At 45.5% G+C, this 27,282-nt stretch overlaps 1 protein-coding gene and 1 long non-coding RNA gene across 2 annotated transcripts; both read left to right on the top strand.

Moving 5' to 3' along the window:
• The first annotated feature begins 1,043 nt into the window (after positions 1 to 1,043).
• EMP1 (epithelial membrane protein 1) lies at positions 1,044 to 19,957 on the top strand. Its single transcript, XM_038386035.2, has 5 exons — positions 1,044 to 1,453; positions 12,733 to 12,868; positions 15,554 to 15,659; positions 15,779 to 15,919; positions 18,161 to 19,957. The coding sequence occupies exons 2-5, from the start codon at positions 12,791 to 12,793 to the stop codon at positions 18,319 to 18,321; spliced, it is 486 nt and encodes a 161-aa protein (XP_038241963.1). The 5' UTR covers positions 1,044 to 1,453; positions 12,733 to 12,790; the 3' UTR covers positions 18,322 to 19,957.
• LOC122457479 lies at positions 7,472 to 25,847 on the top strand. Its single transcript, XR_006277013.1, has 3 exons — positions 7,472 to 7,482; positions 25,138 to 25,144; positions 25,764 to 25,847. It is a non-coding gene; the product is annotated as an uncharacterized LOC122457479 (long non-coding RNA).
• Positions 25,848 to 27,282: the final 1,435 nt, after the last annotated feature.

The following is a 27,282-nucleotide window of genomic DNA, read 5'->3' as shown; positions in this document are numbered from 1 at the left end:
TCTGGGACTGGGAAGAAAATGTACTTTTTACCTCCACTTTCCATGACTATTCTAGAGGATGTCACCAAAACAGCCCATTGAGCTAGGGCCCATTTAGCCTTATGCTGTAGCTGGGGGACAAAATCCTGACTCCACTGAAACCAATGGCAAAATTCCCATTGACTTCAATAGAGCTGAGACTGCGCTCGGTGCATGTGAGCATTTCTCACTCCTGCCAACTACAGCCCAGTTTACGCTGGGTGCTTTGCACTAAAACTAGACAGGGGTCACAGGAAAGGCAGCAGTGCCAGACAGAGGGAGTAGTCTGAAAAAGAGCCAGTATGTCTTTTCACCAGCTCAGACTTCAAAAAGCATCTGCTTCCTTTTTATGAGAACACTCCAGTGTCCTCGTCATTAGAGATGGAAAAGCCTTATCGAGTTATCTTGTCTGTCACTGCTCCGCTCTGCAAATGCAGGCTTATTCCCTAAAGCAGAGGATCTCAAACTCTTTCCTAGTAGGGACACATTTTTAACAAGAGAGCTTGCTATGGATGCCATTTCCTTGCCATTCACCATCACCCAGACCCCTCTCCTTCCCAGTCACAACTATCTAACGGCCGCAAGGCACCTCAGCCATGGGAAAGTGTTCTTGTATTTTTGGATGTCTCTAGTGTGATGAGTGTATTATCCTCTGAAAACAGTTCCTCACACTGTCTCCTCATTTCAGCTCTCCTTCCGGCCTGCTCTCACTTGGACACAAGGAGGCAAGCCATCCCCATCAGGCGAACAGGTACTCCACTGCTTCAGGGACTGCCGTTCAGGGATCTCGGCTCCATAGTGTATTTCCAAAGGGCTCACCCAGTCCCATTCTTCAGGAATGATCAATATCCCCTTCCCCTGCTCCCTTCGGAAGGGCCCCTTTTCCTGAAAGTGGTAGAGAGGTGTGGTGTTCAATGACTCACTCAGACATCACCACACCCTACACAGCATCATTTATTTGTTTGTTTGAGTGCATTGTATCTTTGACCACATTTGTAACTATAGATTTAAAAAAAAAATGGTAACCAGAAGTCCGTTTTTGTAAACAGACGTTGTTTGGGTGCCTCCTATTACTCATCTGGATTCGTGTCATTCCTTTTTCCAGGCTGTGGTCTCTGTACTCTGCTCTGAGTCAGTCAGAATTCCACAAGAGATTTCTTTGAGTTGCTGGTTTCCTCCCAGTGACTCTTGACTTGCTGCCAAGCAGGGCGTAGTTTATACATTTTTTTTCTTTAAAGCAAGACTGATTATTAGAAACTCCTTTAAAACGCAGGGGAAAGACACCCCCCATCGCACATCCTGACACAGCAGCAGAGGAAACATAACTCCGGCAGGCAGGGCACTCCCTCCACTACAGCTCGGTACATCAAGAAGACAGGACTAAGGCAAAGCAAGTGCCTTCTTCTAAAGGTGCCAGAACCAGCCCCCTTCCAGGGTAAGACCTCTTCACAAAATCCTCTGCAACTGCTTCCTCCATTCAGTATCTCCCATTCCTTTGATCTAAAGCTGTCTTTCCCTTTTCCCTTCTTTCCATGATTCTCTACATCTCTGAGGGAGACTCACTAACGGCAGACGCTTATGCCTTTATATTGTGCTTTGAAATCCAGCCACAGATAGGGCTGAGGCACCAGTACAAGGCACTACAAGGTCTGACTGCAATTGCACACTGCTTGCTAAGGTAACTCTATTCTTGACTTGAGGGTGTGAGAGACACACAGCGGAACTGTCTGCAGTATGGAGTAAGGGAGATGCTTGCCACATTTCATTTATTTATTTATTTAGCAATGACATATTGGCAAGTTTCGAAGTTCAGTGCAGGTCTCTTTGAAATCAGTCCTGCTAATTCAGATTTACACCAGCTCAACTCAGATCAGAAGCTGGCCTTTGGTTTTTTCAGATGTCTCTCAAGCTTTTGTGCGCGTCTCAAAGCTCTCCCTTTTTATTAGTGGTTTGCAAGTCACTGGTTTAACAAAATAATTAAAACGTAAGTCTTTGATGGCAAAAGGGTTAGCACAGCTCAAATCAGAGCTGGGAGGTTCCTTCTCAGAATCTGAGCTAGTGAGACTGAAGCTGACCAGAAGATCTAACCAAAGACATATGAACAATGTGATTACATGTTACGCCTTCTTGGCAGCCGAATCCCTGGGGTTGGGAGTGATGAGAATAAAAGTAAGGCAGACGAGAGAAGTGCTGAAAGCAATAGGAGAGCTACATGAGAAAAGTGGAGGGGATAAATGAGTGGTGGGAGCCTATTGGTGGGAAGTAGAGCATTGCAGAAACTGGCAAATTTCTCACTCAATCCTCCTCCCACACGAAATGCCTTTCCCCAGCAATTCTTTCATCTCCCCTAAATATAGTTCAAATCAGCCCTGCTCCCATTTAATTCTCAGTCTGTCTGCAGATAGTAGGAGTTTAACCTGTTGCTGTGCATGCTTGCAGCTGTTGCCTTCCACCCAAGAGGTAACCGCATTTCAGTGGTGGGAGAAGTGATCAAGACAGAGAGAGTCTCTAGAGCTCTTACAGATCTTTCTGGGTGAAAGGCACGTTTGGGAGTGAAAGCAGTTTTTTGGTATGGTTAATACTAACACATTTAGAAGGGCTGGGGGAAGAAAACAATGGCTGAGCAGGCTTTTGCTGGAAGGCACTGGTACTCTCTATTAAGGCACTTGTGAGACTGGCTTTGTCCAGGCGTGCCCTATTGCAACATCTCTGTCATGAGGAGAGAGTTTCTTTTTCTGAATACACACAGCAAAGGGCACAGAACGTGATGTGCCTGAGGAGATGGGGCCAAGTTCATCCTTGGGATAGCACCACTGGCCCATTAGGCGTCACCCACAGCAATCTGAGATGTTTGCCAAGAAGGGTTTTCAACCTGCCAGACTCACCCTCCTCCTTCCACCCAAACTCTTTGCACAAATACCTGGGAGGTGGGGAGGGTAAGCACTGAGACTGCAAAGAGGTTTTTCCTGTGCTTAAACACAGATTATTTCCCTAGAACATGACAATGCAGAGCAGCCCTGCTCAAAGATACACAACTACACACCGCTGGAGTGATGGCTCAAAAATAGTGCAGTAATGCCACTGCATGCTGTTGTGTCTTGGGGTCATTATTATTACTTCTACTACTGTAATGCCTGGAAATCTTAACCAGCATTGGGGTCCCTGTGTGCTACGCACCGGACACACTCAGTGCCTGCCCCAAAGAGCTTGCAGTCTAAACAGACCAAGGGAGGCAGGAAAACAAAAGGGATATTACTTGTCCATGGTCACAGGCAGAGCTAGGACTAGAACCCAGGTCTCCTAAGTGCCAGCCTGGCTGTGCACCCTTTGAACAACAGTGCTTCTTATAGGAGACCAATTAAAGTGACGGAGGAACAAATCCTGCTTGTTTTACTTGTGCAGGCAGTCCTGTTGGACACACCTCGGCCTTGATTGTCCTGCAGGCATTTTGTGCAGTTTCTATATGACAGCGGCACATCACATGTGTCTGACTACAGAATAGCCTGTACCTTTTGTTCATCCAATTTTAAAACTCATAAGGAGGGGGATTGAGCCCCTCCCATGGAAAAACCTGAGGGAAGTGGGCCAGGGATTATGGGCCCCACAGAGAATCCTCTGGTTCTGGGGCAGTGGGGCACAGTGCCAGAGCAGTGGCTGACACCTCCTCTCTCCCTCTTTGGGCAGAGAAAGCTGTGCACGAAAGGCCCTCTCTGCTTGTATAGCACCCGCAGGGTGCATCTTTGGGGCCTTCAACTTGTTCCATTCTTAAGTGATACAAGGGCATGACAATAAAGTACGGTAGCCATCTGATGGCTTGCAATGGAGCGTGGGCTCTGTCTAGAAAGCTTGAAAACAGACCTAATTCCAGGAAATGAAATGTAGCAGATTGGCTGCTTTGGTATTTCGAGAGAGGCCCCCAAGGCAGGGAACTTGGGGGTATGCCTGGACAGCAGCTGGGAGGATGCTTCCGAGCACAGGTAGACAGATGAGCTCTGCTCAAGCTAGCGTGGTAAAAATAGCAGCATGACCGCAGCACTAGCTTGGGCCAGCCACGCGGGGGTCTGGCAGGATTGTACTCAGGGGGCTAGGTCGAGCTGCCACCTGTTCCACTACAGCAATGTGGTTAATTTTAGTGTGCTGGCTCGAACACAGCTGGTGCATCTGCCTATCCATGCTGGGAAGCCACCTCCAGCTGCCATGTAACATACATTTAGCTAAACTGACCCAGGATAGGAGAATTCAGACCTAAAGGTGTCCTTTACTTTGTCCATAAGCCTGCTGTATGACTCCCAGGCAGCACAGCATGGCAGGCAGCCAGAACCTTCCTCAATATGTGTGCCTGAATTTCCCCATACTGAAGGCAGGTGATCTCTGCACTAACACTGCTTCCCCTCCCTCTGCCAGAGGATTTCATGTCGGCTTGAGGCCAGGTGTCACACATCCCCTGTACAATGGCAGATTTCCAATCCTGCCCTAAATTCCCTCGGCCTGCTGGGCAGAAGCTGTCATCACACCGAGCACTGTACCTGGTGTGCAGTGCGCTGAGGAACCAGACTGGGCATCCACGTAGGTGGACCTCCTCCCGCACGATTGGGCAGCACTAACACTTTCTCAACAGTAGACACATTGAAGGAGGGATCCTGCTTGTCAAGCTGAAGTTTGGGCTATAGGATTTACCCACCGAATAGGAAACACAGTGTCTGCAGCAGGAGAGGTAAGAGTCCCGCAGTGAGAGTCTAATAACTCAGTTGAAGGGCGTGAACCATGACATTCCTGGGCTACATGCAAAAATCAGTTGACCATGCTTGCTGAAACACATTGCTTCATTTTGCCACCAAATCAGTCGGGAGGTTTCCATCATCCTGCTGACCACCCCTTGTTTTCCTTTCAAGCCACAGTTATAGCTCCTGGGAAGCCATCCTGGTGATTATTTTGGTGCTGTGTGGACACACCTTCTGATTAGAGGGTGTACACGGCAAGTGCCTTTCCTTCCCCACATTGCTCGCTCAGGCCAAAGTCTGCTTGGGTGTTCTTAACTTTGGAGTCCAACATCCAAGCACTTGTCATCGCTGAGTAATGTCTGAGCTGTGTCCCTCTTAAGAGATAGACTATGCCTCATGGAAGGGAGAGTGAGCAATCAGGACAAGGGGACTGAAGTGCAGAACACTCATGGGTGAGGGATAAAAAAAACACAAGCAGAGCAAGAGTTTGCTAAGGTGTGGCCGCCCTCTTTTGAAATCTCACACGTTGCTGAAGTAAACCATTTTACTGTTAGGATTTTGCACCAAAGACCCAGGAGCAGAGCCTTTGCCATGCCTCATCAGATGTCAGGAATTCTTTCCCGAACCTTGTGGAAATCAGTTTACACCCTACAACAGGAGATCTAATTTCCCTTGTGATAAATAACAGTGCGTGCTATTATTGTTTGTAACTCCCAACTCTCTTACAGTCCAATAGGATTTATGACCTCTAGCAGCAGTGAAGAGCCCAGGCTAAGTGCACTTTGCAAAAAGAAGTAATGCACTTTAATTTGTTCTAAACTAACTAGCCATTCATTTCACCACGTCCCCCCTTAATCTCATATTATGGGATGATATTGAAAAAAGAGAGCTACTGAACAGTTTGCACTTTAGCCAGCTCAATCTTTTCTTAGCTGGTTTTCAGACACAACAGCTCTTTGGGGGCCCCATGTCTATGCTGGCACATAGGAGGCAGGTTTATTGTTGACACGTTAGGTCAGTGGTTTTCACTCTTTTTTCATCTGCAGTCCCCTAAAAATTTCAAATGGAGGTCCGGGACCCTCTTTGGAAATCTCAGACTTAATCTGCGCACCCGCCCGGGGTCAGCCAACCACACATTGAAAACCATGGTTCTATGGTACCGACAACCTTTCGCAGACTCCTTAGACATATTCTGTGTAGAAGAAAATTAAGATTTACTGAGGCTCTTGGCACAAAGGACATTTGGGCTCCCCATGCCTCAGAGGCCCAGGGGCACCGGAACTGCGGGGAAAAGGGGGTCCATGCCCCCGCACTTTTAAAAGTCAGAGGGCCATGCCCGCCCACTTTTTAACATGGGCATAGTAGCCTGGGCAGGCATGGAGCGGCGGTGGCAGGGGCTGTCCACTTCTACACAGGTTCCTGTCCTCCTGTAGGGGCCCCCAAATTGCCTGGGGCACATGTGTTAATCCGCCACTAAGTCTGTGGACCCCCAAGGGTTTACAGATCATTGGTTGAAAACCACTGCTGTAGTGGAAAAGGAGAGGTCGTCTGACCAGGAACCGGGATTCTCTCTTGCTCACTCTCTCAATTCAGTTTCTCTAAAGAAAAGTTTCACAAATATATTCCCTACTATGTCAGCTCTTTCTTTCTTTCTTTCTTTCTTTCTTTCTTTCTTTCTTTCTTTCTTTCTTGAGGAACAACAATTGGAGGGAAAGGCACAGCAGCAGGGTGCTTTGCTAACCATCCCCCTTCAGTTAAAAACTACAGGGAGACAGAATAGCGTTCAGGCAGGTTTCATGCTCAGGCTTTTGATAGCAGCGTACTGTATTATAACTTTATAGGACAGTTTAATGGGATCATGATTGTAAACCATTTTTTACAATATGTGCACTAACACACACATGCACATACAGCCAAACTCAGATACACTCAAACAGATAAATATGTGCACACAAAAATAAAACAAACACAAACGCATGCAGGTAAGCTCACAGACATACCCAAAGAGAGATACACACACATGCAAACACAAGCAGACTCACAGAGACACATGCACAGAAATAAACATGCATATACACACACACATACCCCTGCACACCTGCAGCCTCTAACCCATTGACCAGACACGTCTAAGCATGCTCTTTTCTCTCCCTGTTCCTTTTCATTAATTCACTGCATGTTCCAGGCCCTCCCAAACATTGTACATTTTTAATTAACCAGTTTTAGGAATAGAAATCCTGAGACTCTTAACGTGGCGAGGTGTGTATGCTCCCTCCCTCACTTCCTGAACTCCCCCGAAGTACCAGCATGGAGGATCTTATTATTACTAATCACTAAGCCACTGAAACATTTCTGTGGCTCCCATTTACTCTTGTTTCCCCTTACCCCGTCCCTGGTCTCCCTCCTTCCCTTTTTAGGAACTCGGCCCCTCCCTTTCTCCATACAGTAGTTTCCTCCAGCAGTGGCTGTTGGCAGCTTGTTAGACCTCAGGCAGCTCTCTCTTCTCCTTCCTCCTACCAAGAGAGCTTCGGTGTTTCTATTGAGGCTGTCACATGAGTTGGCACTCCAAGGCTTTTCTTCCTGAGAAATTGCCAATTTCTCAGCGCTTCCCTTCAGTACTGAGAGGTTCACCAACTCTCAAATGAATCATAGACATCACAGAGGAAAAACCCTGTCAGATCATCTTTTCCAGTCCTCCTAGTGCAGGACTGTTCCCTACAGTTGTTCTCCAGGGCTTTGTCCAGTCCAGTTATAAGTGACTCAAGCGATGAGTCTTCCACCACTTCCCTTGTGAGACTACTCCACAGCATAACAGTCCTCACTCATTACTAGAAAATGTTTCCTGATCCCCAGCCAAAACATTCTGTTTGCTGAATTTCAGCCCATTACTCTCAGTTATAGCCCTTTGGGCTACCCTGTGCAATTCCTCTCTTTCCTTTATGTTTACACCCATCAAATACTTGGAGGTGGTTGGCATATCCCCGCTAGTTATTGTAAGGCCAAGCTGTGCACCTAGTAAGGCCTTTTAATCACACCCCTTAAATCAAAGACTCCAAAAGCACATGTACACACACACAGACTCTCCAGAGATCTCTCTGCAGGGAGAACTGACAAATTACCCACATCTTTATAAAAGGCAACTGATTTGCAAACTGAGTCAGCCTGGTGAATCAAGAGCAGAATCTCAAGGCTTTGTACCATGCTACCTGCACATAATGACACAAACCCTGTGTCAACAGGGCCTCTGGCCTTACTTGGGTCTCAAACAAGAAGCAGACCATAGGGAAAAATGGACCATTTATGATGTTTCACCTTTGTAATCTGTAGGGCCACCAACTCCCTGGTATTGATTCTGTAGGAAAAATAATAATGTCACAATGGCAGGATGATCTTTGCATCTTTGTATTATGACAATTGAGTCCATCCATTGTGAAACAGCAGGCTCACATCACAGGGCCTGACAAAACTGCGATGGCCCCTGGGGTGCTCAGATAATGTATCTATGGAAGGCAAGTCTGTGGAACAGTTCTACGAATTTGTGATAGGTGATGCATTGTCCTGAGCCACTTGGTCATGGTGATACCATAAGTAGCATTGCCCATTGTAGGTTTGCTTTATTGCTCTGGTGATTTGCTGGTGCCAGAGCTATTAGTTTGTATCAGCTGTAGGGTGGCACATTCAGTATTTTTCTCTTCTGCTGTAGCCTTCATACTCTTCACCTTCAAGCTCAGAGGTTTCAGCATTGGCCTGCTAAACCCAGGGTTGTGAGTTCAATCCTTGAGGGAGTCATTTGGGAACTGGGGCAAAAATTGGGGATTGACCCTGCTTTGAGCAGGGGGTTGGACTAGATGACCTCCTGAGGTCCCTTCCAACCCTAGTATTCTATGATTCTATGATCCTGGCCCTAATTAGGGCCATTGGCTCTGTTATCTGTCATGCTGGTCTGCACTAATTCTAAGGTGACAACTAGCACCAGTTGAAAATTTTCCATCCAAACTATTTTGCCAGAAAGTTGGGTTGAACTAAATGATTTTTCCCCCCTAAAAAGTATATGCTCTCTGCAGATGACTTTTTGAGGGAAGGGATACGGGGGGGGTAGGGGGGAATCGGATATGGTGGTCTTCCTGCCTTCAACTGTAGTGTAGCGGTGCTGCATGCTATGAACCAACCACTGTGTTCTCCCCAGAAGAAGCTGCATTCCAGCAGATGGATGGACAGTGTTTGTAAAAGCAATTTAGGATCCTTCATGATGACAAGTGCTATAGGAATGTAAGCTGTTGTTCTTCATTATTAGCACTCCTGTGCATTGATAGCATTCTCTCCAACCATGATCTCAGGGGGAACCGGGGAAGAGGGGGAGAATCTCAAGCTACCATCACCAGTAGTAAGTCTCTCTTCCATCTCAAGCCATCCAAGGTGAATACCAGGCAGATGAGCTCACGTCCTCTCCTCTCCTCAAGTCTGGCATCTTTCAGTAACTGTTCTACCCATTCACCTTGGCCCAGGGACTGATTTCCCATCATAAAGGTCCGCAGGAGGCTGCCGCAATGCTTACTGAGCATTCCACAGGCTCTGGTTCCTGGACATGACACCTACCTGGCTTGCGAGATGCAGACCTGGAAAGGACAGGCTACACTGAGCAATTGCAGGGTTAAGTAACTGCAGGTTTGCATTCTTTGGAGTGAGCCAATGGAAAAACTGGCAACTCCAGGATGGTTGGGATTGAACTACTGTCCAATAAAAGCCTGATAAACTCCAATTCCAGCTGCAACTAGATTGAGGAAAGGAGAAGAAAGGATATGCACCCGACATGTGCTGCTGCTCTAGCAATGTGACCCCACCCGGCTAATGAGAACACATGCCTCACTCCTTCAGAGCCACCAAGGCACTTTCTATTGTGCTTTAATGAGAAGAAAAGCATATGTAGCCCAGTCAGAAATGAAAAAGACCAATTATCTTGCTCTCCCCTACCCCTGAGTTTACATGGGATTATTATCTACTGTGTATTCAATGGGCAAAAGGGATAACGAACGGAGAGGGTGGTCATGCTTTTCCTCAGAAAGACTCAAAGCTACAAATCGACATCCCCTGAGGAGCTCACGTTAGGTAGCATGCATAGTGAGAGTGGCCATGGGAATTAGTAATGCCAAAAGTGACCTAACTAGGGCTGATCTTGAGCAGCATGCTAGATTTGAGTAGAACTGATTAGAAAAAGAAAATTCACAGCAAACAAAAAACAAAAATTCCAAAATCAATTTATGTTTGGTTGTTTTATTGGTGGTAGTTTTTGGGGGGTTGGTTTGGTTTGGTTGGTTGGTTTTTTTAAAATTTTGGGTGGAACATTTTTATAGGAGAAAGGTACATTTCAGTTATTTTCTATTTTCATAAATAAAAAAACATTTGAAAATGAATGTTCTGGACAGCTTGGTCAGGTGAGGATTTTTAAAAATCATTTCTGAATTTTTAAAAAAAAAAATAAAAATTATAAATTTAAAAAACATTTCCCCCCCAAATATTTTAATTTTTTTAACATGGCATTTTCCAATGCAAAATGTTTTCTGTTTGAAAAAAATGTGAAGACCTCGAGTTATGAGCTTCCTATGTGATATGGTGGTAAAGAAAGCCAATGTGGTTTGGGTGACCGTACACAGAGACCTCTCCTCAGGGAGCAGGGAAGCTATGATTTCTCACAGCCTATATGCATGGATGAGTCCATGTTCTCTTTAGTCAAAGCAGTTTCAGAACCAAAGCACAGGGAATTCAGATGACAGATTATTAAAGGTGCTGGAGGAATCCACTTAGAGCCTGGTTCCAGCAACAGAAGTGCTGAACACCCAACAGCAGCCACAGCAGTCAGTGAGAGGTATGAGTGCTCCCCACCTTTGAAAATCCTGAAGTATAAGGAGTTTTCTAGGGTAATCCAATGGATAAAAGCAAGCCAGGACAAAGAGACACAGAATATCAGGACCCATTTTCTACTAATCAGATCTGTTAGGCTGTGGAAGAACTTCCCAAGAGAAGTGGTGGAAGCCTCATTGGTTGAAACCTTGCAAACTGGACAGGACAAAGCACAGATATTTACAGTGAAGAACAATCCTGCATGGCACAGAGGTCACTTCTTTCTCCACTTTCTGTAATTCTGGGAATTCCTGTTGGTTATTAACTAGTACTGGTTTTGGGCAAATAGTAAGCAAGTGGGAAAGCTTGGCAGCCCCATGAGGTGTGGGAAAATAGTATTTGAACTGTGATGATACAACCCAGTAATCTCTCATATCAGCTCTCACACACACAAGGCTTCAATTAGACAAAAGAGAAGGAAAGAGGAAGGTGGAGTAAATGAGTAACATATGCCATTTGGGTGACTCTACAAAGCCTTTCTGTATGACAGATGTTAGTACAAATGATAACTGCAGTATTATATTGCATTGTCACTGCTCCTCATCTAGAAAGCTACAGCTGGATTCCTTGCCTGACTCAACTGGCCCAGAACAGCTGCAAATATAAAGCAGGTGTTTGACACTGCTGTCACCTAGCAAAGAGAGGGAGGGCAGGAAATTAACTTAGCCCCTTTATTTTACCCCCTACATTTTCAGGAGCTGTCTTCTCCTGGACAGAGAAAATAGACTAAAGGACCCAACAAGCCTTTGCTGTCTCTAATTTCTATGACTCTAATGACAAAATACTGATAAGCGTCCTGTCAGTAGGTGAGATTTGAAATCCTAATGCTTTCCACTTGCCACTTCTGTGCAGGAGGAGTGAATCTGTTGTCAATATCAGGCCTCTGCTCCTTAGATTTCATAATTGCAGAAAAGAAAACAGTAGCCTTGGTTAAATGGCACCATCAGAACCCGCCAATGCTAGTTCCTAAAATCTCACTTCTTTTTAAATTAAATATTCATCAGTGACAAGGAACACTGCATGAATTCAAGTCCTGCTGCACGTAGGGGAATAATGCAAAGGAATGAGATGCATTACTTGTGAAGGGTGTCTTAATGCAGTAATATGTTGAGCAGATTTCCTTGAATTTAAAGGGAAATCAAGAGTAGTCCTCACTACAAACCAATGCTTGGGCTTTTTTTAAGGAAACTGCAACCATTTCCATTTTAGGAATAAAGGATCTGAGCAAAGCATTGACTCCAGTTCTTCTTCTTAGTATATGTGCAATGTGCCTCAGGTGGCACATGACCAGGATTCATCATTGAATTTGGTCCACTGGTTGGATCATTAGCTTCCCCGGCCTGGGCCAGGTACTCACAGGGACCACAACATGAATGCTGATCCATGCCCCGCAATGACTCTAGTTATCCCATCTTCCACCATACCAGATCTGACCATTGAGCCACCAAGTACAGTAGTCTATTTTCTCCCCCTCTAGAACAGCCCAGTGGTTCATCTATGCTGGTATTCTCTCTTAACATAACAGATCAGACCACAGGCCTGCTTCGTCCTGTAGTCCACTCCAACAGTGCCCAATACCTGACATGTCAGAGGAAGACAAATCTCCACCCCTGCCGACTCATGATACACCAGACCAACTGGATAAAACTGTATTGTCAGGTGGGAGGATGAGGAAAAGGAAATCCTTCCTGACATCCACGGCCCCAGGGGGCAAGTAGCTCAATTTCCTGGCATGTGGGACTGGAGTATATCACTTTACCCTTCACAGCACTAACCTTATTCATGGTCAGACATATATTCAGCCTATTTTTAAAAACTACCCACAGTATCTTCAAAACCGTCCATTGCATTTCCTGCAAGACTGGCTACAGTGGCTACAGCTTCTCTCCAACTACTTTGAGTGATTTGCTGGTATGTGGAGGGGGGGTGTTGTCGGTATTTTTAGATGTAATTTTTCAGTACTAGGCCAATGTTTCTGGGGTGGGTTTAAAACAAACTTGGTTACTTTCTTGCAGGTAAATACTGGTTTATTGTAACAAAGTTCTTGGTTCCAGCACCCACCTTTATTTTCTTCTCCACTACTTTTTCTCCTCAGAATCATCTGCATTTGAGACCTTCCCCCGTACCACACACACACACACTAAGAAGCCAAGATGTTGGTGCTATTAGCTGGTATTTTTGTGGTCCACATTGCCACCGTGATCATGCTGTTTGTATCCACCATTGCGAACGTAAGTAATTCTGCTTCTGAACAAGACTGTGTTGTTGTAGCCATGTCAGTCTCTGTGTAAGCTCGAAAGCTTGTCTCTCTCACTAATGGAAGCTGAAGATATTACCTTACCCATTGTGTCTCTCTAAACAAGACAGGCAGCAGACATTGAACGTTCAACCCTTCCACAGTTATAACCCCACATACCATTGAAAGGTTCCACTGTAGGGATGCCAGTCTATAGAGTTAGGGAGTAGGGCGCCCTCTTTCAGTAAACAATAATGTGCAAAGGCTCTGTTCAGAAAACATAACGAGCCTGATTCACTGCTCTGTTACTCCAATTTTAAGCTGGGTTAACTCCCTTGAAATAAACGGATCTCTGAAAAAAAATCAAGCCTCTTTAATTTAAATGCCACCCTGAGAACAGCAAAGTTCCTAGTCCTGAACTCAAACAAACACAGACAGCCTCACAGTGATGTTTCCACTCCCATAACTTTGTAGTAGGAACCACTGGTACACGCCTCATTCAAGAACTAGTTGAGCAAGTGAGATTAATGGAGGATAGTTTTGAGCTGAAATTTATCATCCCATCTGCCAGACAGTCTCTTGTATAATTATACGGTGGATGCTTGTCTGTTTCTGGAACTAAAAACTGTTCTCATGAACTGTTTGGGCAAACCTAAATACAGTTATTGGTAGCATTCATTATCATCTATATGATAAAACACAACACAGAAGACATATAAGGGCTGGTCCCTGTCCAAACCAAAAGCACTTTGTAGTAGCTGAAATATGCAGCAGATCTATAAACATACTACAAAATTGCTACACCCAAAAAGCTCCCATCCCAAATGGTGAAACCGGACTAGTCCAGTTCATTGTCCATTCCATGACACAAGATGGCATCTCATTTAAAAGAAAAAACAAAGAGCGTTTGGATAATATCTTATCTGATTGGCTGAATCAGTTTTAGATTCTTCCGGACACATTAGTGCCACCCAAGTCCAAGGAATAGGTATAGTAAATTGCTCAAATTCTGCCCTCAGATACCTTCATGCAATGTCACTGAAGCCAGCGAGGCTGTGTGAATATTACAGGGGCCATGTTTTCTCACATGCTCACAGATCATTGATCTCTTGTGACATTAAAATCATAGGTCAAAATTAAGAGATTATCACAAAATCTGGGAGAAAAGATTTGTTATATAACACATGCAATTCATCTTCTGCCAGGCTAGAAGGAGTTGGCTGCAGAAGGTTCATACAATGAAAATTCCCCAGATTCCATAGAACATGTGATCCAAGAGCACATACATATAACACAAAAAGGCCAAGTGTTGCTGGGGACTCGTGACTGTAAATTGTTAGGCCAATGGCCAAGTAACTCACAGCAGTGTGAATACCAAAAGATTTGCAGGGGAGAGTTTCTTGAGCTGGAAAGAGCTGATAAAAATCCCACTCGGTGTCAAGATGCTGCTGTCTAAGTATTTATTCCCAACAACATGCTCTTGCTCACCAAGTCAAAAAGGAAAACCAACAATTCTTATCAGAGTGAAGATAAAAGGCTTGTTAAGGAACAAATGCTGTCACATCCATGCAAACCAGTGATGCATTATGTCCCATATTCTGCCATAAGAGCGGAAACCAATTCTTCATTTAGCCAAACAACCTCCTGGGAAAGCCTATTGCTCCATCTTGTTGGGTATACTGTCTCCAATAATTGTTCCTTCATTGTTCAAAAGAAAGCACAAACTCCATATTGAAACTCAGGGTGCAATCTTGTGCCACAAGCAGAAATTTCTTCCTGATACCGCCAGCTAAAGAGCTTAGATGCTGAAGGAAGTGTATGCCCCCTGCCCCCCCCCTTAGTAATTGTATCCTTTCCAGTGCCACTGCAGATTGTTATTTATATAGCGTTAGCACTTAGAGGCCTCAGCAAGGTTGGGGCCTTGCTGCGCTAGGCACTGTACAGACATATAGTAAAATGACAGCCCCTGGCCCCAAAAGCTTATAAAGACGGATGCTATTTTTAGTTAGACAAATGGTCTTGTTTGTATACTACACTACAAAAGAAATCCCTCCTCCCCAGTCCTCTTTACAGCAGAAGGGAGGCAAAGGGGCAGGTCAACATCTTTATAGTGGCCAGCCCAGCTCCATTTTAAACTTCATAGCCAAATACACATGAAGAACTCTCCTGTCTTTCAGAGACTTCACCTGCACAAGCAGCAATGCAAACATTTGGAGCTGTTCCTGTGCCTTAGTTTATGCTGCCCCCTTGTGGCAGCCTCTGTCTGAAAATTATCCAACAGCCTCCAAATCACATTTAAGGGGCTGCCTTGAAACCGGACAACAGGAGGGAAGAATTAGAACTAAAATGCTCAAGAAACCCCAGTGAACTCTCAGTTTATCCTGCACTCTGATGGTCTAGAGAAGTCTGGCACAGCAGACCTAGATGGGAATAGACTGCCCCGCCTAGCAGATTTTCTAGACAAAGAACTATAGCCAAAAGAGGGGCTAGGAGCTCTAATGAGAGACTATTGCACACATTTTAAAAATTGTGCAAACATGCAGATGGTGAAGGTTTTATCTCTACACAAGCTTCCTGCAGTCATTGTCCCTCTTAGGCCCAGATCAGCTCATAGGCTGGAGCAATCATTGTCAGAATGGTCAAGAGCAACAACATTGCCACGACTTTTGTTCTATTTCAGGTCTGGATGGCAGGTACCTCTCCCATGGGAACAAACTCAACAGGACTCTGGCTAAACTGCATTGCTGGGAAATGCAGTCAGATTGCATTTGCTGAAGGGGATATGCGTAAGAAACATTTTTTTTAGGTCTTGATATGACCTGTATAGTTTGAAGGACTACAGTACATTGTGATACTGCTGGTGTCTTAACATACACTCCCCCCCCCCCCGTCTCTGTATTGCCAGCTTCCCTCAAAGCAGTGCAAGCCTTCATGATCCTGGCTATCATCTTCTCCTTCGTCTCATTGGTCATGTTTGTGGTGCAGCTCTTCACCATGGAGAAAGGGAAACGCTTCTATATCACTGGAGCCATCATGCTGATTTGCTGTAAGTCTAGTCTCTCTGCAGCAGGATGCTAAAAGGTTTAAACGTGTGTGCGCGCACATGTAACACATACCCCTTTCCCTCCCCCTCCCCTATGCAGCAGCTAGTGGAGCCACCAGTCAAGTGACCTTGGAGGCCAGGCGAGCTGTGAGTTGCACCCCACAGGGAGAGGCAGGAGCAATAGCTGGGCCCTGCAGGGAGGGGGCGCTGCTTTTCAGGAGGGGAGATTGAGGATAAGTGGGAGGCCATGACTCAAGCTGTTTGAGGTCATTGGAACCTTAAATTGCACCTCCCTACTATCAACATATACAGTTGTTTTGGAGGGGGGGCGGAGGGGAATGCCCCCCATACCTTCCCCAAAGTTGGCCCATGCTTGTAGAGCTGGTTGAAAAGTGTCCAAAATTTTTTCAACAAAAAATGGCTGTTTCCTAAAAGGAACTTTTTGTTGAATGTTTTCATTTGAAGCTTTCCAGTGTTATTCTGAAGAACTGAAAATCAAAACGTTTTTAGTAAAAAAAAATTTCAGTTTTAATAAAACTGATTTTGGGGGATGAGGGAAGGAACTGAAACATTTTCTGTTTTTCATTAAAAAAAAAACAGAAAATTTCCATTAATAAATAATAAATAAAAATAAAATAAAAAATTTCCATTTTTTGAAAAAAAAATCAAAATGATTAAATGTCTTTTGGAAATACTTACCATTTACAAACTAGCTCTTACACACACACACACACACACACACAAATCTATTAGTGCAACCATCCCCACTGCTGCACCAGTGGAATTCCATTGGAATGAATGGAAGATGCAAGTGTACACCTGTTGGAATGGCTTTGTCCATTGTCTGTAAACTGCTTTGGTATCCCTCCCTCTGGATTCAATGGGCCCTATCAAAGTGTCTGAAGGTTTTATCATTGACTCCACGATGGGACGGGTCGTTCTCCACAGCATAAACCAAACAGTCCCAGAGCATCTTGCTCCACCTCACAGTGGTTCTGACGTAAAATTCAAAAAGGCTGTTTCAGGAGAGCAGTCACTGCTTTGGTTATTCACAACGCATGGTCTGGAACACAACAGGGTCTTTCCAAGAAAGAACAGGGATCGCCGATAATGTTTTCAAACTGTCAACACCATCAGGCAGTGAGAGGAGAAGTCCGCCCATTCTAATTACTATTGCCTTTTTGAGAAGGAGGGCATCAGACATTCACCTAAAGGTTAGATGTATCCAGAGGCAATTTAATTCTCCACTTCAGATTACAGTTTGGTTTATTGCTCCAGGCAGTTATCCATACCAGCCCCACCTACTGTGTGTGAATCGTAAACAGAAGGTGATCTCACCCAAAGCCCATTAAAGTAATGGGAGATTCTTCATTGACTTCATTGCCTTTGGATCAGACTCTGACTATATGAAAGAGGGAGAGTACAAGTCAAATATAATAGCGTTTAATTCTCCAGAGTTCCCCAGTGGTTATGAATAGATTCCCAATATAAGCGCTGCTCTTGGGGTCCAAGCGTCGATACAGATCACAGTCTTCAATTGGAAGTCCTTACTGGAGGAAGGGGGAAAGGAAATGTGTTTAGAGGAAGCAGGTTGTTTGACTTGTTATTGGTTTTACACCTGAGAGTGACTAGAACAGTCAGTCGATAAAGGATCACTGTCAAGGTTGGCAAGCCCAAAAATGCCATTCACTTCCCCCCCTTTCAATCAGTTTTCAGTGCGTGCATTATGTTTATGTGGTTTTGTAATTAAAAAAAATATATATATGAAAAGCCTGTGCCAGTAGCCCCAATGCTCATGAAAAACCCTACAACAGCAAACCCCAGTGTTAATGTACGAGCACACAACAAACAAGTGTGCGCAGCCCCACTCGTGAGTGATTTGCCCAAATGCACACTAGTGTGTACAGCTTCAGTACTTGTAAGGGAGCTGACACTAACATACCAGAATCTAAATTTGTGAACCATTCCCGACAACTCTGGAATCTGAGTAGCTCCAGTATGCAACCTCAGCCTATCTCCTTCTAGTAACAAACCAGGACGTACTTGACCCGGTGCTCACAAGAAACCCTGTGATAAAAAATTAGCATAAAGTGCTCAGTGCTCATGAGCAGCCCAATGACAATAAATGGGACATCAGCTTCGTAGAGCACATGCCACAATATCACTGCAGTATCTGAGATGTCCTGCAAAGATTAAAGTTTTCCAACATCTTCCAATTCTTTCTTCCCTCCCCTCCCCCTACAGGGCTGTTCATTTTGATTGCAGTCTCCATCTACACAGCCCGATTCCCACACTACTTCACAGAGCCTCAAGACCATCATGGCTACTCCTTCATATTGGCCTGGATCTGCTTTTGCTTCAGCTTCATCATTGGCGTCCTCTACCTTGTCCTTAGAAAGAAATAAGGAGTAAAAGGGTCGGGGAAGGGTTAGAAATTGGGGATGGAGAGGATGAGGAATCATTCAGCTGGAAGAACCGTTTGGCCAATAACACAAAAAAACACCCACCACAAATGAATCCACCAAAGAGCGAGAAACAGCTCCTCCAATCCAGCCAGCACCTCCTTGATCCTTGGGCCCTAAAGTTACAGACGAACCGCCTCGTCACCTGACTCTGCTTTCCTTCCTCGCAAAGTCAGGCTGTGCCTTCAGGAACCACCAGACTCTACATCACTGACTCAGCGGCACCTCAAAGAAATGAGCGCTGCGTCTTACTTCCTCCCCTCTCTCCTCCCCTATTTCCCTTTAGCCTGCATTGTGTGTGCGGTAGTGAGGGATAAGACTTTTTGCCCCGGAGAACAATGGGACAGGCCTTTTGTTACATTTTTAGAAGCGTTAAAGACATTATATCTGGAAACAGCCCAACTAGACTAAATTCAAGTTTTTAAAAATATCATAACTACAAATTCATTGCCATCCTGTTTCCTACTTTAGAAAGAGACTAATTCCCATGAATAAATCGGAGAGTGAGGTGGAGGGAGAGAGGGAAGCATATAAGAATGGAGGGGAGGAGCCAGGGAAGGAAGGAGGCAGGCAATGATCCTAGTAACAGAGGATGCAGTTATAACTCAGTGGTACACACCCCAGAGAGTCATCTGGGGGTGTTTCTCCACTATAGTTGGTTGTGTAACTCTCTAACACAGCAGCATAATGAAGATCTCAGGAAGTCCCTATGAAGCCATAAACAGGCAGATTTGTGATGCATGTGCTCTATAAGCCGTGGGACTGAAGGGACTTTGCAATCTGATCACTGAGGCAGCCTGCTTAGGCTTGTGGGAGCTCACTGTTGAAACACTGAATTAGGTTTTTATAACTGCCTGTAGTTAATAGATTTTCCCCCCTCCTTGGAAAAACAGCACAGGATGGGGCATTAATCACTGACCCCACAGTGACATTGTCAGTCACCTCAAACTAAAAAGACATTTGATGGCAGAAGAAATAAGGCCTAGTAGTTAGAGTGGAAAAAATCTGAGAGTTAGGAATCCAGCATTCTGTTCCCAACTCTGTCTCTTAACCTATTTGTGCCTATATTCTTCCATTTGTAAAATGATGTTCATTTTACCTACCTCCCAGGGGTGCTGACAGGCTTTGTTAATTAATGCCTATACAATGAAATCCCCACACGAAAGCCTGTATGGAAAAAAATAGCATTGTCATGTCATAATTGCAGGAATAGTGTAACTGTCTGCATCAGAGTATCCAATCCAAACATTTCTGTCCCTCTGAAAAGCTTAAATAGTAAGTGGAGATTGTTAGTGGTAAGAGGTCAGGACTCACTGTGGTTAGGCCCACAAACTAAAGTTAGGTGGCAACAAAAAATTCATGGGTGCAGGGGTAGCATGAACAGTATTTTCTCTCATACTTGCTCCATTACATTCTCTTTCCATATAGACTTTGTTAATTCGGTGGACATATTCTAGTACTGTACTTTTCTTTTCTTTTACAGAGTGAGTGTTTATTTCTATACAGTCATTGTAAATATTTTGATACAAATGTTTCTAGCTTTAGGGATACAAAATACAATTTAATTCCCTTTATTTTACACATTTTTGCCTTTTTTAAAAAAAAAGTATTTGAGACTGTGAATGAAGGTGTTGCTCTTCCCGCCAAACCAAAGCTCACTCTGCTATGATGCTGCCATACTACTACATGATTGCTGGTGCAGATGATAGGATTTCCCTTTGGGTGTGAGCCAGGCTATTGTTTCAGGTTTTCTGCAACTCAGGCAAACGCCATTGCACTTGGCTATGCTTGGTTCCCATTTTTAAGCTTTCTTCACAACCATGAGAACTAGAAATTTAGTTGTACCAAAGCTGAGATTCTGATACAGTCCCATGGCTCCAGAAGCTCAGGCCCAAGGCAGGAGCCCATAGTGTCTATGCCTCAATCTTACTCTGGGCATGAGTAGGTCCCAGTTCCAACATCAGCATTGTAAAGATTTACTGTGTACATCTTTATTTGGGAGATGCGCAAGATGACTGACTGGAACCTTTTTTCCACCTTCAGTTTCTATGATTTAATGCCTGGACAGGTCTAGAACGTGAGATCAGAACTCAAGTGCCAATGGCATTTCCTGGCCTCAGCAAACCTGGGATGTGATTTTCTGAGGTGCTAAGCATCCTTTGCTCCCTAGCTTGCACGATCAGGCCCATGGATAGCCATCTTGGTAGAAAGTGTTGCCAACCAAATAAGCCACACAGTTAGAGTGGTACATATTCACAGATGGGACCTTGGAGAAATCAGCTGTAATAGTGTGGGACTTCTACGCCACAAGTATAAACTGGCTGAAACATCACAATGGGATATGGGAACCAACTGGAAGGAATACTTGCACTGTAACCAGATGTACAGGGGCTTTCCTCGCTCCCTGAGGAGCGGTGTCTAACCCCCGAGGCATGCCTGGGAGGAGACCTTGCCAACCCAGCTCAGGAGGTTCTCCTCACTGTGAGCTAATTCCATGCTAATTCCCTCCCGGTTTCACCAGGAGTCTCCCGGAATTGGGCTCTATCTCCCAGAGGCTACTGCAGCCAAAGCGGGAGATTTTAGGCTGGAAACTGCAGCCACTGGGAGCTGCGGGGACGGTGCCTGCAGGCAGGGGCAGTGCGCGGAGTCCCCTACCCTGCCCCCCAGAGGCCATAAGGACATGCTGGCTGCTTCTGGGAGCGGTGCGTGGCCAGGGAAGGTAGGGAGCTTGCCTTAACCCCGCTGCACCGCCAACCAGGAGCTGCCCGAGGTAAGCTCAGCCTGGCTGGAGCCCACACCCCTCACCCCCTCCCGTACCCCTAAGCCCCTGCCAGAGCCTGCACCCCACACCTCTTCCTGCACCCCAATCCCCTGACCCAGCCCTGAGTCCCCTCCTGGAATCAGCACTCCAAACCCCCTCCTGCACCCAAACTCCCTCCCAGAGCCTGCACTATCACTCTCGTCTGCACCCCAATGCTCTGCCCCAGCTCTGAGCCCCCTCCTTAACCCAAACTGCCTCCCAGAGTTTGCACCCCACACCTCCTCCTGCACCCCAACCCCCTGCTCCAGACCAGTGAAAGTGAGTGAGGATGGGGGAAAGTGAGCAATGGGGGAGGGGGGATGAAGTGAGCGGAGTAGGGCCTCGGGGAAGGGGCGGGGCAGGGCTGGGGGAGAGGTAAGGGTGTTTGGGTTTGTGTGATTAGACAGTTGGCAACTCTACGTGCAACTCAATCTGTTTAGGCTCAACACCTTTAAAAGGAGAGGGCAGTTGGTCCCAGAGGAGGGGGAGAGACTGTCAGGGTGTTGTGCTGCCTAGCAGCCTGGAGAGGGTGCTGTGGAGAAACATAGGGGCTATCCTGTTTGGTTTGTATCTCTGTGTTTACTGCTTGGAACAGGGCCGGAACTGAATGTAGCTGGAGACTTTCCCTAGTTGGTGCCAGTTTGGGTTAAACCAAAATCCCTGCAATGTAACCCAACCCAATCTCTGTTCCAAACACCTGAGACTCTCATCTGGTTAACCCTCATCATTTTGCCTCTGGTCCTGCTACATTAGGAAATGAAAAGCCACAGAGTCACCTAGGACATTAGGCAAGTGTAATACATCTTGTAAGAGTCACAGATATATGAACACCCTAAAAAAAGGGAGCTAAAAAGGTGAGACGCAACCAATATTATATGCAGTCCGAAAAAAGCATCCTTTATCAAATGGGAATCAATGCCCAAGGAAGGTTAATACACTGGAACACAAACTTTGGCTGGTAAGGTATTAATCCAAAGCCTGTTGAAAGTCTTTCTATTGATTTCAGTGGGCTTTGGTTCAGGCCTTAAAAGGGCGAAGAAGAGAACTGGCCCGAATAGGTAAGAATCTCAGGACACATAGGAAATCCTTTAAATACAACACAAGGAAGAAAGCCACAGGAACTGGTAAGTTGCTAGGATGCGCTCAAAGAGGATAAGGAGATTACAGAGAGGCAAAATGCTTTCTTTGCCTCAAGCCTCACCGCAGAGATAAGGAACACACCCCAGGCACACACTCTGCAGGCAGGGGCGGCAGGTTTGTATAATGTTTGGTGCTGCCCAGAACAGGTCCAAGTCCTGCCCCCATTCCTCCCACACATACACACACCTACCTTGTAAGCCAATATATATATATATTTAAATAATGTAAAAATGTGAGGGCTCTGGGGTGGTGCCGGGGATGAGGAGTTTGGGGTGCAGGCAGGCTGCCTCGGGGCTGGGGCTGGAGAGCAGGATTCCCCCCAGCTCTCTCCCCACTGGCAGCAGAGAGGTCTGGGGGAGGGGCCCACCTCTCCCCCTGTCCCCCCAGCTGCATACTCACCTTGCACCACTGTCACTGCATGTGCTCCTAGGGCCCCTCTCAGGTCCTGGAAGCCCCCTTGCCTCCCCTGTGGTGGGTGCTGGGGGGGGACTGCCATCACATGTGTGCCTCCTCCCCTGCTGCTGCCCCTCACTGTAGCCTGGCTGGGGGCGGAGGATGGGGATGCCTCTTGCCCAGCATGGGGCAGGATCAGTGATTGTGGGGGGGGCTGTGCTGGTGGAAGGTCCTGCTGGAAAGGGAAGGGTCCTAGGCGGAAGGGGAGGGGCAGCCTGCCCTGGCGCTAGTGGTGGGGGACACTAGGACCCTGCGGCGGCCGTTGATGCTGGGAGCCAGCAGAGTGGAGGCAGCATGGAGCTGCAGAGGAGAGACGGGGATGCTCAGGGGCCAGGGGCAGCAAGTGGGGGCCAGGGGACACTCAGGGGAGGCGAGTGGGGGAGGCAGGCAGGGCCAGGGGAGAGACCCGGTCCCAAACATTGGTGGAGCTGGGCTCCCGGACCCTGAATATTGTAGGAGCCCAGGCTCCACGGGCCCATACAACTTGCCGCCCCTGTTTGCAGGCAGTAGAGGAGGTAGAGGCATCAAATAAAGAACTGATGGACCAACTCGAGATATTAAATTATAGATTCAGAATTTAAGGCCAGAAGGGACCATCATGATCACCTAGTCTGACCTCTTGCACTCGTAGGCCGCAGAACCTCACCCACCCACTCGTGTAATAGACCCATAACCTCTGGCTGAGTTACTGAAGTCCTCAAATTTTAATTTAAAGACTTCAAGTTACGGAGAACCACCATTTACTCTAGTTCAAGCCAGCAAATGAACTGTGCCCCACACTGCAGAGAAAGGCAACCCCGCCCATCTCAGGGTCTCTGCCAATCTGACGAGGGAAAATTCCTTAACAACCCCAGATATGGCGATCAGTTAGAACCTGAGCATGTCAGCGAGACCCAGCAGCCAAACTTGTGGGAAAAAATTCATTGTAGTAAATCAGAGCTCTTCCCATCTAGTGTCCCATCTCTGGCTGTTGGAGATATTTGCTATTAGCAGTTACAGATTGCCTACAATGGCATGTAGCCAGTCTCATCATACCATCGCCTCCAAAAACTTATCAAGCTCACTCTTGAAACCAGTTAGGTTTTTTGTCCCCACGGCTCCCCTTAGAAGGCTGTTAAAAGCAGAACTTCACTGCTCTGATGGTCAGAAACTTTTGTCTAATTTCAAGCCTAAACTGTTGAGGGCCAGTTTATATCAATTTGTTCTAGAGCCATCATTGCCATTAAGTTAAATAATTCCTCTCCTTCCCTGGTGTTTATTCCTCTGATGTATTTAGAGAGTTCAATTATATCTCCCCTCAGCCTTCGTTTCATTAGGCTAAACAAGCCAAGCTCCTTAAGTCTCCTCTTGAAAAGTAGGTTCTCCATTGCTCTGATCATCCTAGTAGCCCTTTTCTGCACCTGTTCAAGTTTGAATTTATCTTTCTTAAACAAGGGAGACAACAACTGCACACAGTATTCCAGATGAGGTCTCACCAACACCTTCTATAATGCTAATAACACTTCCCTGTCTCTACAGGAAATACTTTACCTGATGCATCCTAGGATTGCATTAGCCATTTTCATGGCCACATCACATTGGCAGCTCATAGTCACCCTGCGATCAACCAATACACTCAGGTCTTTCTCTTCCTCTGCCACTTCCAACTGATATGTCTCGAGTTTATGGCAAAAATTCTTGTCATTAATCCCTGTGTGTGTGACTTGCACTTTGCATTATTATTTTTCATCCCATTTCTATTACTCCAGTTTACAAGGTCATCCAAATCTTCTTGTATGATATTCTGGTCCTCCTCCATATTGGCAATACCTCCCAACTTAATTTCATCCAGAAATTTTATTAGCACACTCCCACTTTTTGTTCCAAGGTCATTAATGAAAATGTTAAATAAGATTGGTCCCAAAACAAAAACCCTGAGGAACTCCACTGGTAACCTCCCTCCAGCCTGACAGTTCTCCTTTCATTAGGACCCCTCATAGTTTCTGCTTTAACTAGTCCCTTAACCACCTTTCAATTCTTGCAATAATCCTTATCTGCTCCAATTTAACTAATAATTTACCATGTGCAACTGTATCAAACGCTTTACTGAAATCCAGGTAGATTACCTCTACTACATTTCCTTTGTCTAAAAAGTTAGTTATCTTCTCAAAGAAAGAGATCAGGTTGGTTTGGTGAGATCCACCTTTTGTGAAACCATGTTGTATTTTATCCCAATTACCATTTAACTCTATCCCCTTAACTACTTTCACTTTCAAAATTTACTCTACGATTTTGCATACAATTGAGGTCAAACTAGCTGTAACTGAGGTTTCTAGATCACTTTTTTCCCCGTCTTAAAAATAGGTACTATATTAGCAATTCTCCAGTCATAGGGTACAAACCCCGAGTTTATGGATTCATTAAAAATTCTTGCTATTGGGCTTGCAATTTCATGTGCGAGTTCTTTTAATAATCTTGGCTGGAGATTATGCAGGCCCCTCAGTTTGGTCCCATTAAGCTGTTTGAGTTTGACTTCGACTTCCACCTCAGATGTGGTAATTTCTACTTCCATGTCGTTGTTTCCATTAGCCAATACTCCTAAACTCGTCGTTATCCTTATTCAAATCTGATGCAAAGTACTCATTTAGGTGTTGGGCCATGCCTAGAATATCTGCACCCCATCCTCAGTGCTTAGTGGTGCCACTTCTTCTTTCCTTGTTTTCTTTTTATTTATATGACTATAGAACTTTTTACTGTTGGTTTTAATTTCTATTGCAAGGTCCAACTCTGCTTGGCTTTTGGCAGTTCTCGCTTTTCCCCCTACACTTTCGACCTCCACTCACTTGCTGATCCATCTCATCTTCCATTCCTTTTAAACTTTCTGCTTTCTCTTAATAACCTGTTTGAGATGCTTGTTCATCCAGTTTGGACTGCAACACTTCCCTATAAATATTTTCCCCTTGCTTGGGATGTAGGCTTCAGATTGTTTTTGCAGCTTTGACTTAAAGTAAAGTACAGTAACTCCACACTTAGCGTCATCCTGGTTTACCTGTTTTTTGTTGTTACATTGTTGATCAGTGAGAGAACCTGCTAATTTAAAAATGTGCAAGGCTCCCTTATAACATCATTTGGCAGCTGCCTGCTTTGTCCACTGCTTGCAGAAAGAGCAGCCTGTTGGAGCGAGCTGGTGGGGGCTTGGAAGCAGGGTGGACTGGCAGCCCCCCTAAGTTCACTGTGCGGCAGCCGCCCAGCAGGCTACCAATTGCCGGGCAGTTCAGCTGTCCCTCCCCCCACTGCCCTGTGCTGCTCCTGCCCTCTGCCTTGGAGCTGCTCCCGGGAGCCTCCTGCTTGCTGTGCAGGGGAGTGGGGGGAAGAGGGGTGCTAATGTCAGGGTGTCCCCTGCCATCCTCCCCACCCCCCGCTCTTGCCACCCACTCCTGTATCTTATCTCCACAGAGCAGGGGGGACACCCGACAGGACTCAGGACAGAGGGAGCTTGCTGGCAGCAGCTGCTGTCTCAACTTGCTGATCTAATTAAAAAGGCAATGTACTTAGCGTGGGGTCAGCGAACTTAAAGGGACAATGCACATTTCTCTCTCACACACATATACATGGTGTGTGTCTCTGTCGCTCTCTGCCATGCTGTCTCCCTGCCCTCCATTCACGCTGCCTTGTAGAGTGTGAGGCTACATTAACAACGTGTTAACCCTTGAGGGCTCAGCTGAGTGCTAGTTCATCATTTAGCAGCAAGGCATTCCCTGGGAAATATCCCTCCCTCTTCCACCCTCTGACTTCACCACCTCAACCAAACTTCACAATTATCATTGCTGTGTACAGTATTAAATTGTTTATTTAAAACTTATACTGTGTATATATATAGAGAGAGAGATTTTTGTCTGTCTAAAAAAATTTCCCTGGAACCTAACCCCTCTTATTTACATTAATTCTTATGGGGAAATTGGATTTGCTTAACATCATTTTGCTTAAAGTAGTATTTTTCAGGAACATAACTACAATGTTAAGCGAGGAGTTACCGTAATTCCAAGCCTTCTCCACATTCAGACACTTGAGTTTTTTAGTCCAGTCCACTTCCATAACTAATTCCCTTAATTTTTTAAAGTTTGCCCTTTGAAATCAAGGACCTTAGTTGCAGAGCTATTTTTGTTTATCCTTCCATTTAGTTTAAACTGAATTAGCTCACAAATTACTTCAGAGTTCAGTCTTGGGACACATCTTATTGCAGATTTAAAGCAAGAAAAAAATATTTCTTCACACAATGCACAGTCAACCTGTGGAACTCTTTGCCAGAGGATGTTGTGAAGGCCAAAGCTATAACAGGGTTCAAAAAAGAACTAAAGTTCATGGAGGATAGGTCCATCAATGGCTATTAGCCAGGATGGTCAGGAATGGTGTCTGTAGCCTCTGTTTGCCAGAATCTGGGAATGGGCGACAGGGAATGAATCACTTGATGATTACCTGTTCTGTTCATTCCCTCTGGGGCACCTGGTATTGGCCACTGTCAGAAGACAGGA

This window comes from Dermochelys coriacea, chromosome 1 (genome assembly GCF_009764565.3).
Source record: "Dermochelys coriacea isolate rDerCor1 chromosome 1, rDerCor1.pri.v4, whole genome shotgun sequence".
Lineage (NCBI taxonomy): Eukaryota > Metazoa > Chordata > Testudines > Dermochelyidae > Dermochelys > Dermochelys coriacea.
Note: the sequence above shows the minus strand (reverse complement) of the source record. Positions and strands in the feature narration are given on the sequence as shown.

Coding starts and splice junctions, on each gene's coding strand:
- EMP1 (XM_038386035.2), top strand. CDS start 12,791: ATGTTGGTGCTATTAGCTGGTATTTTTGTGGTCCACATTGCCACCGTG. Junction 12,869..15,553: donor TTGTATCCACCATTGCGAAC/GTAAGTAATTCT, acceptor GTTCTATTTCAG/GTCTGGATGGCAGGTACCTC. Junction 15,660..15,778: donor ATTTGCTGAAGGGGATATGC/GTAAGAAACATT, acceptor CTGTATTGCCAG/CTTCCCTCAAAGCAGTGCAA.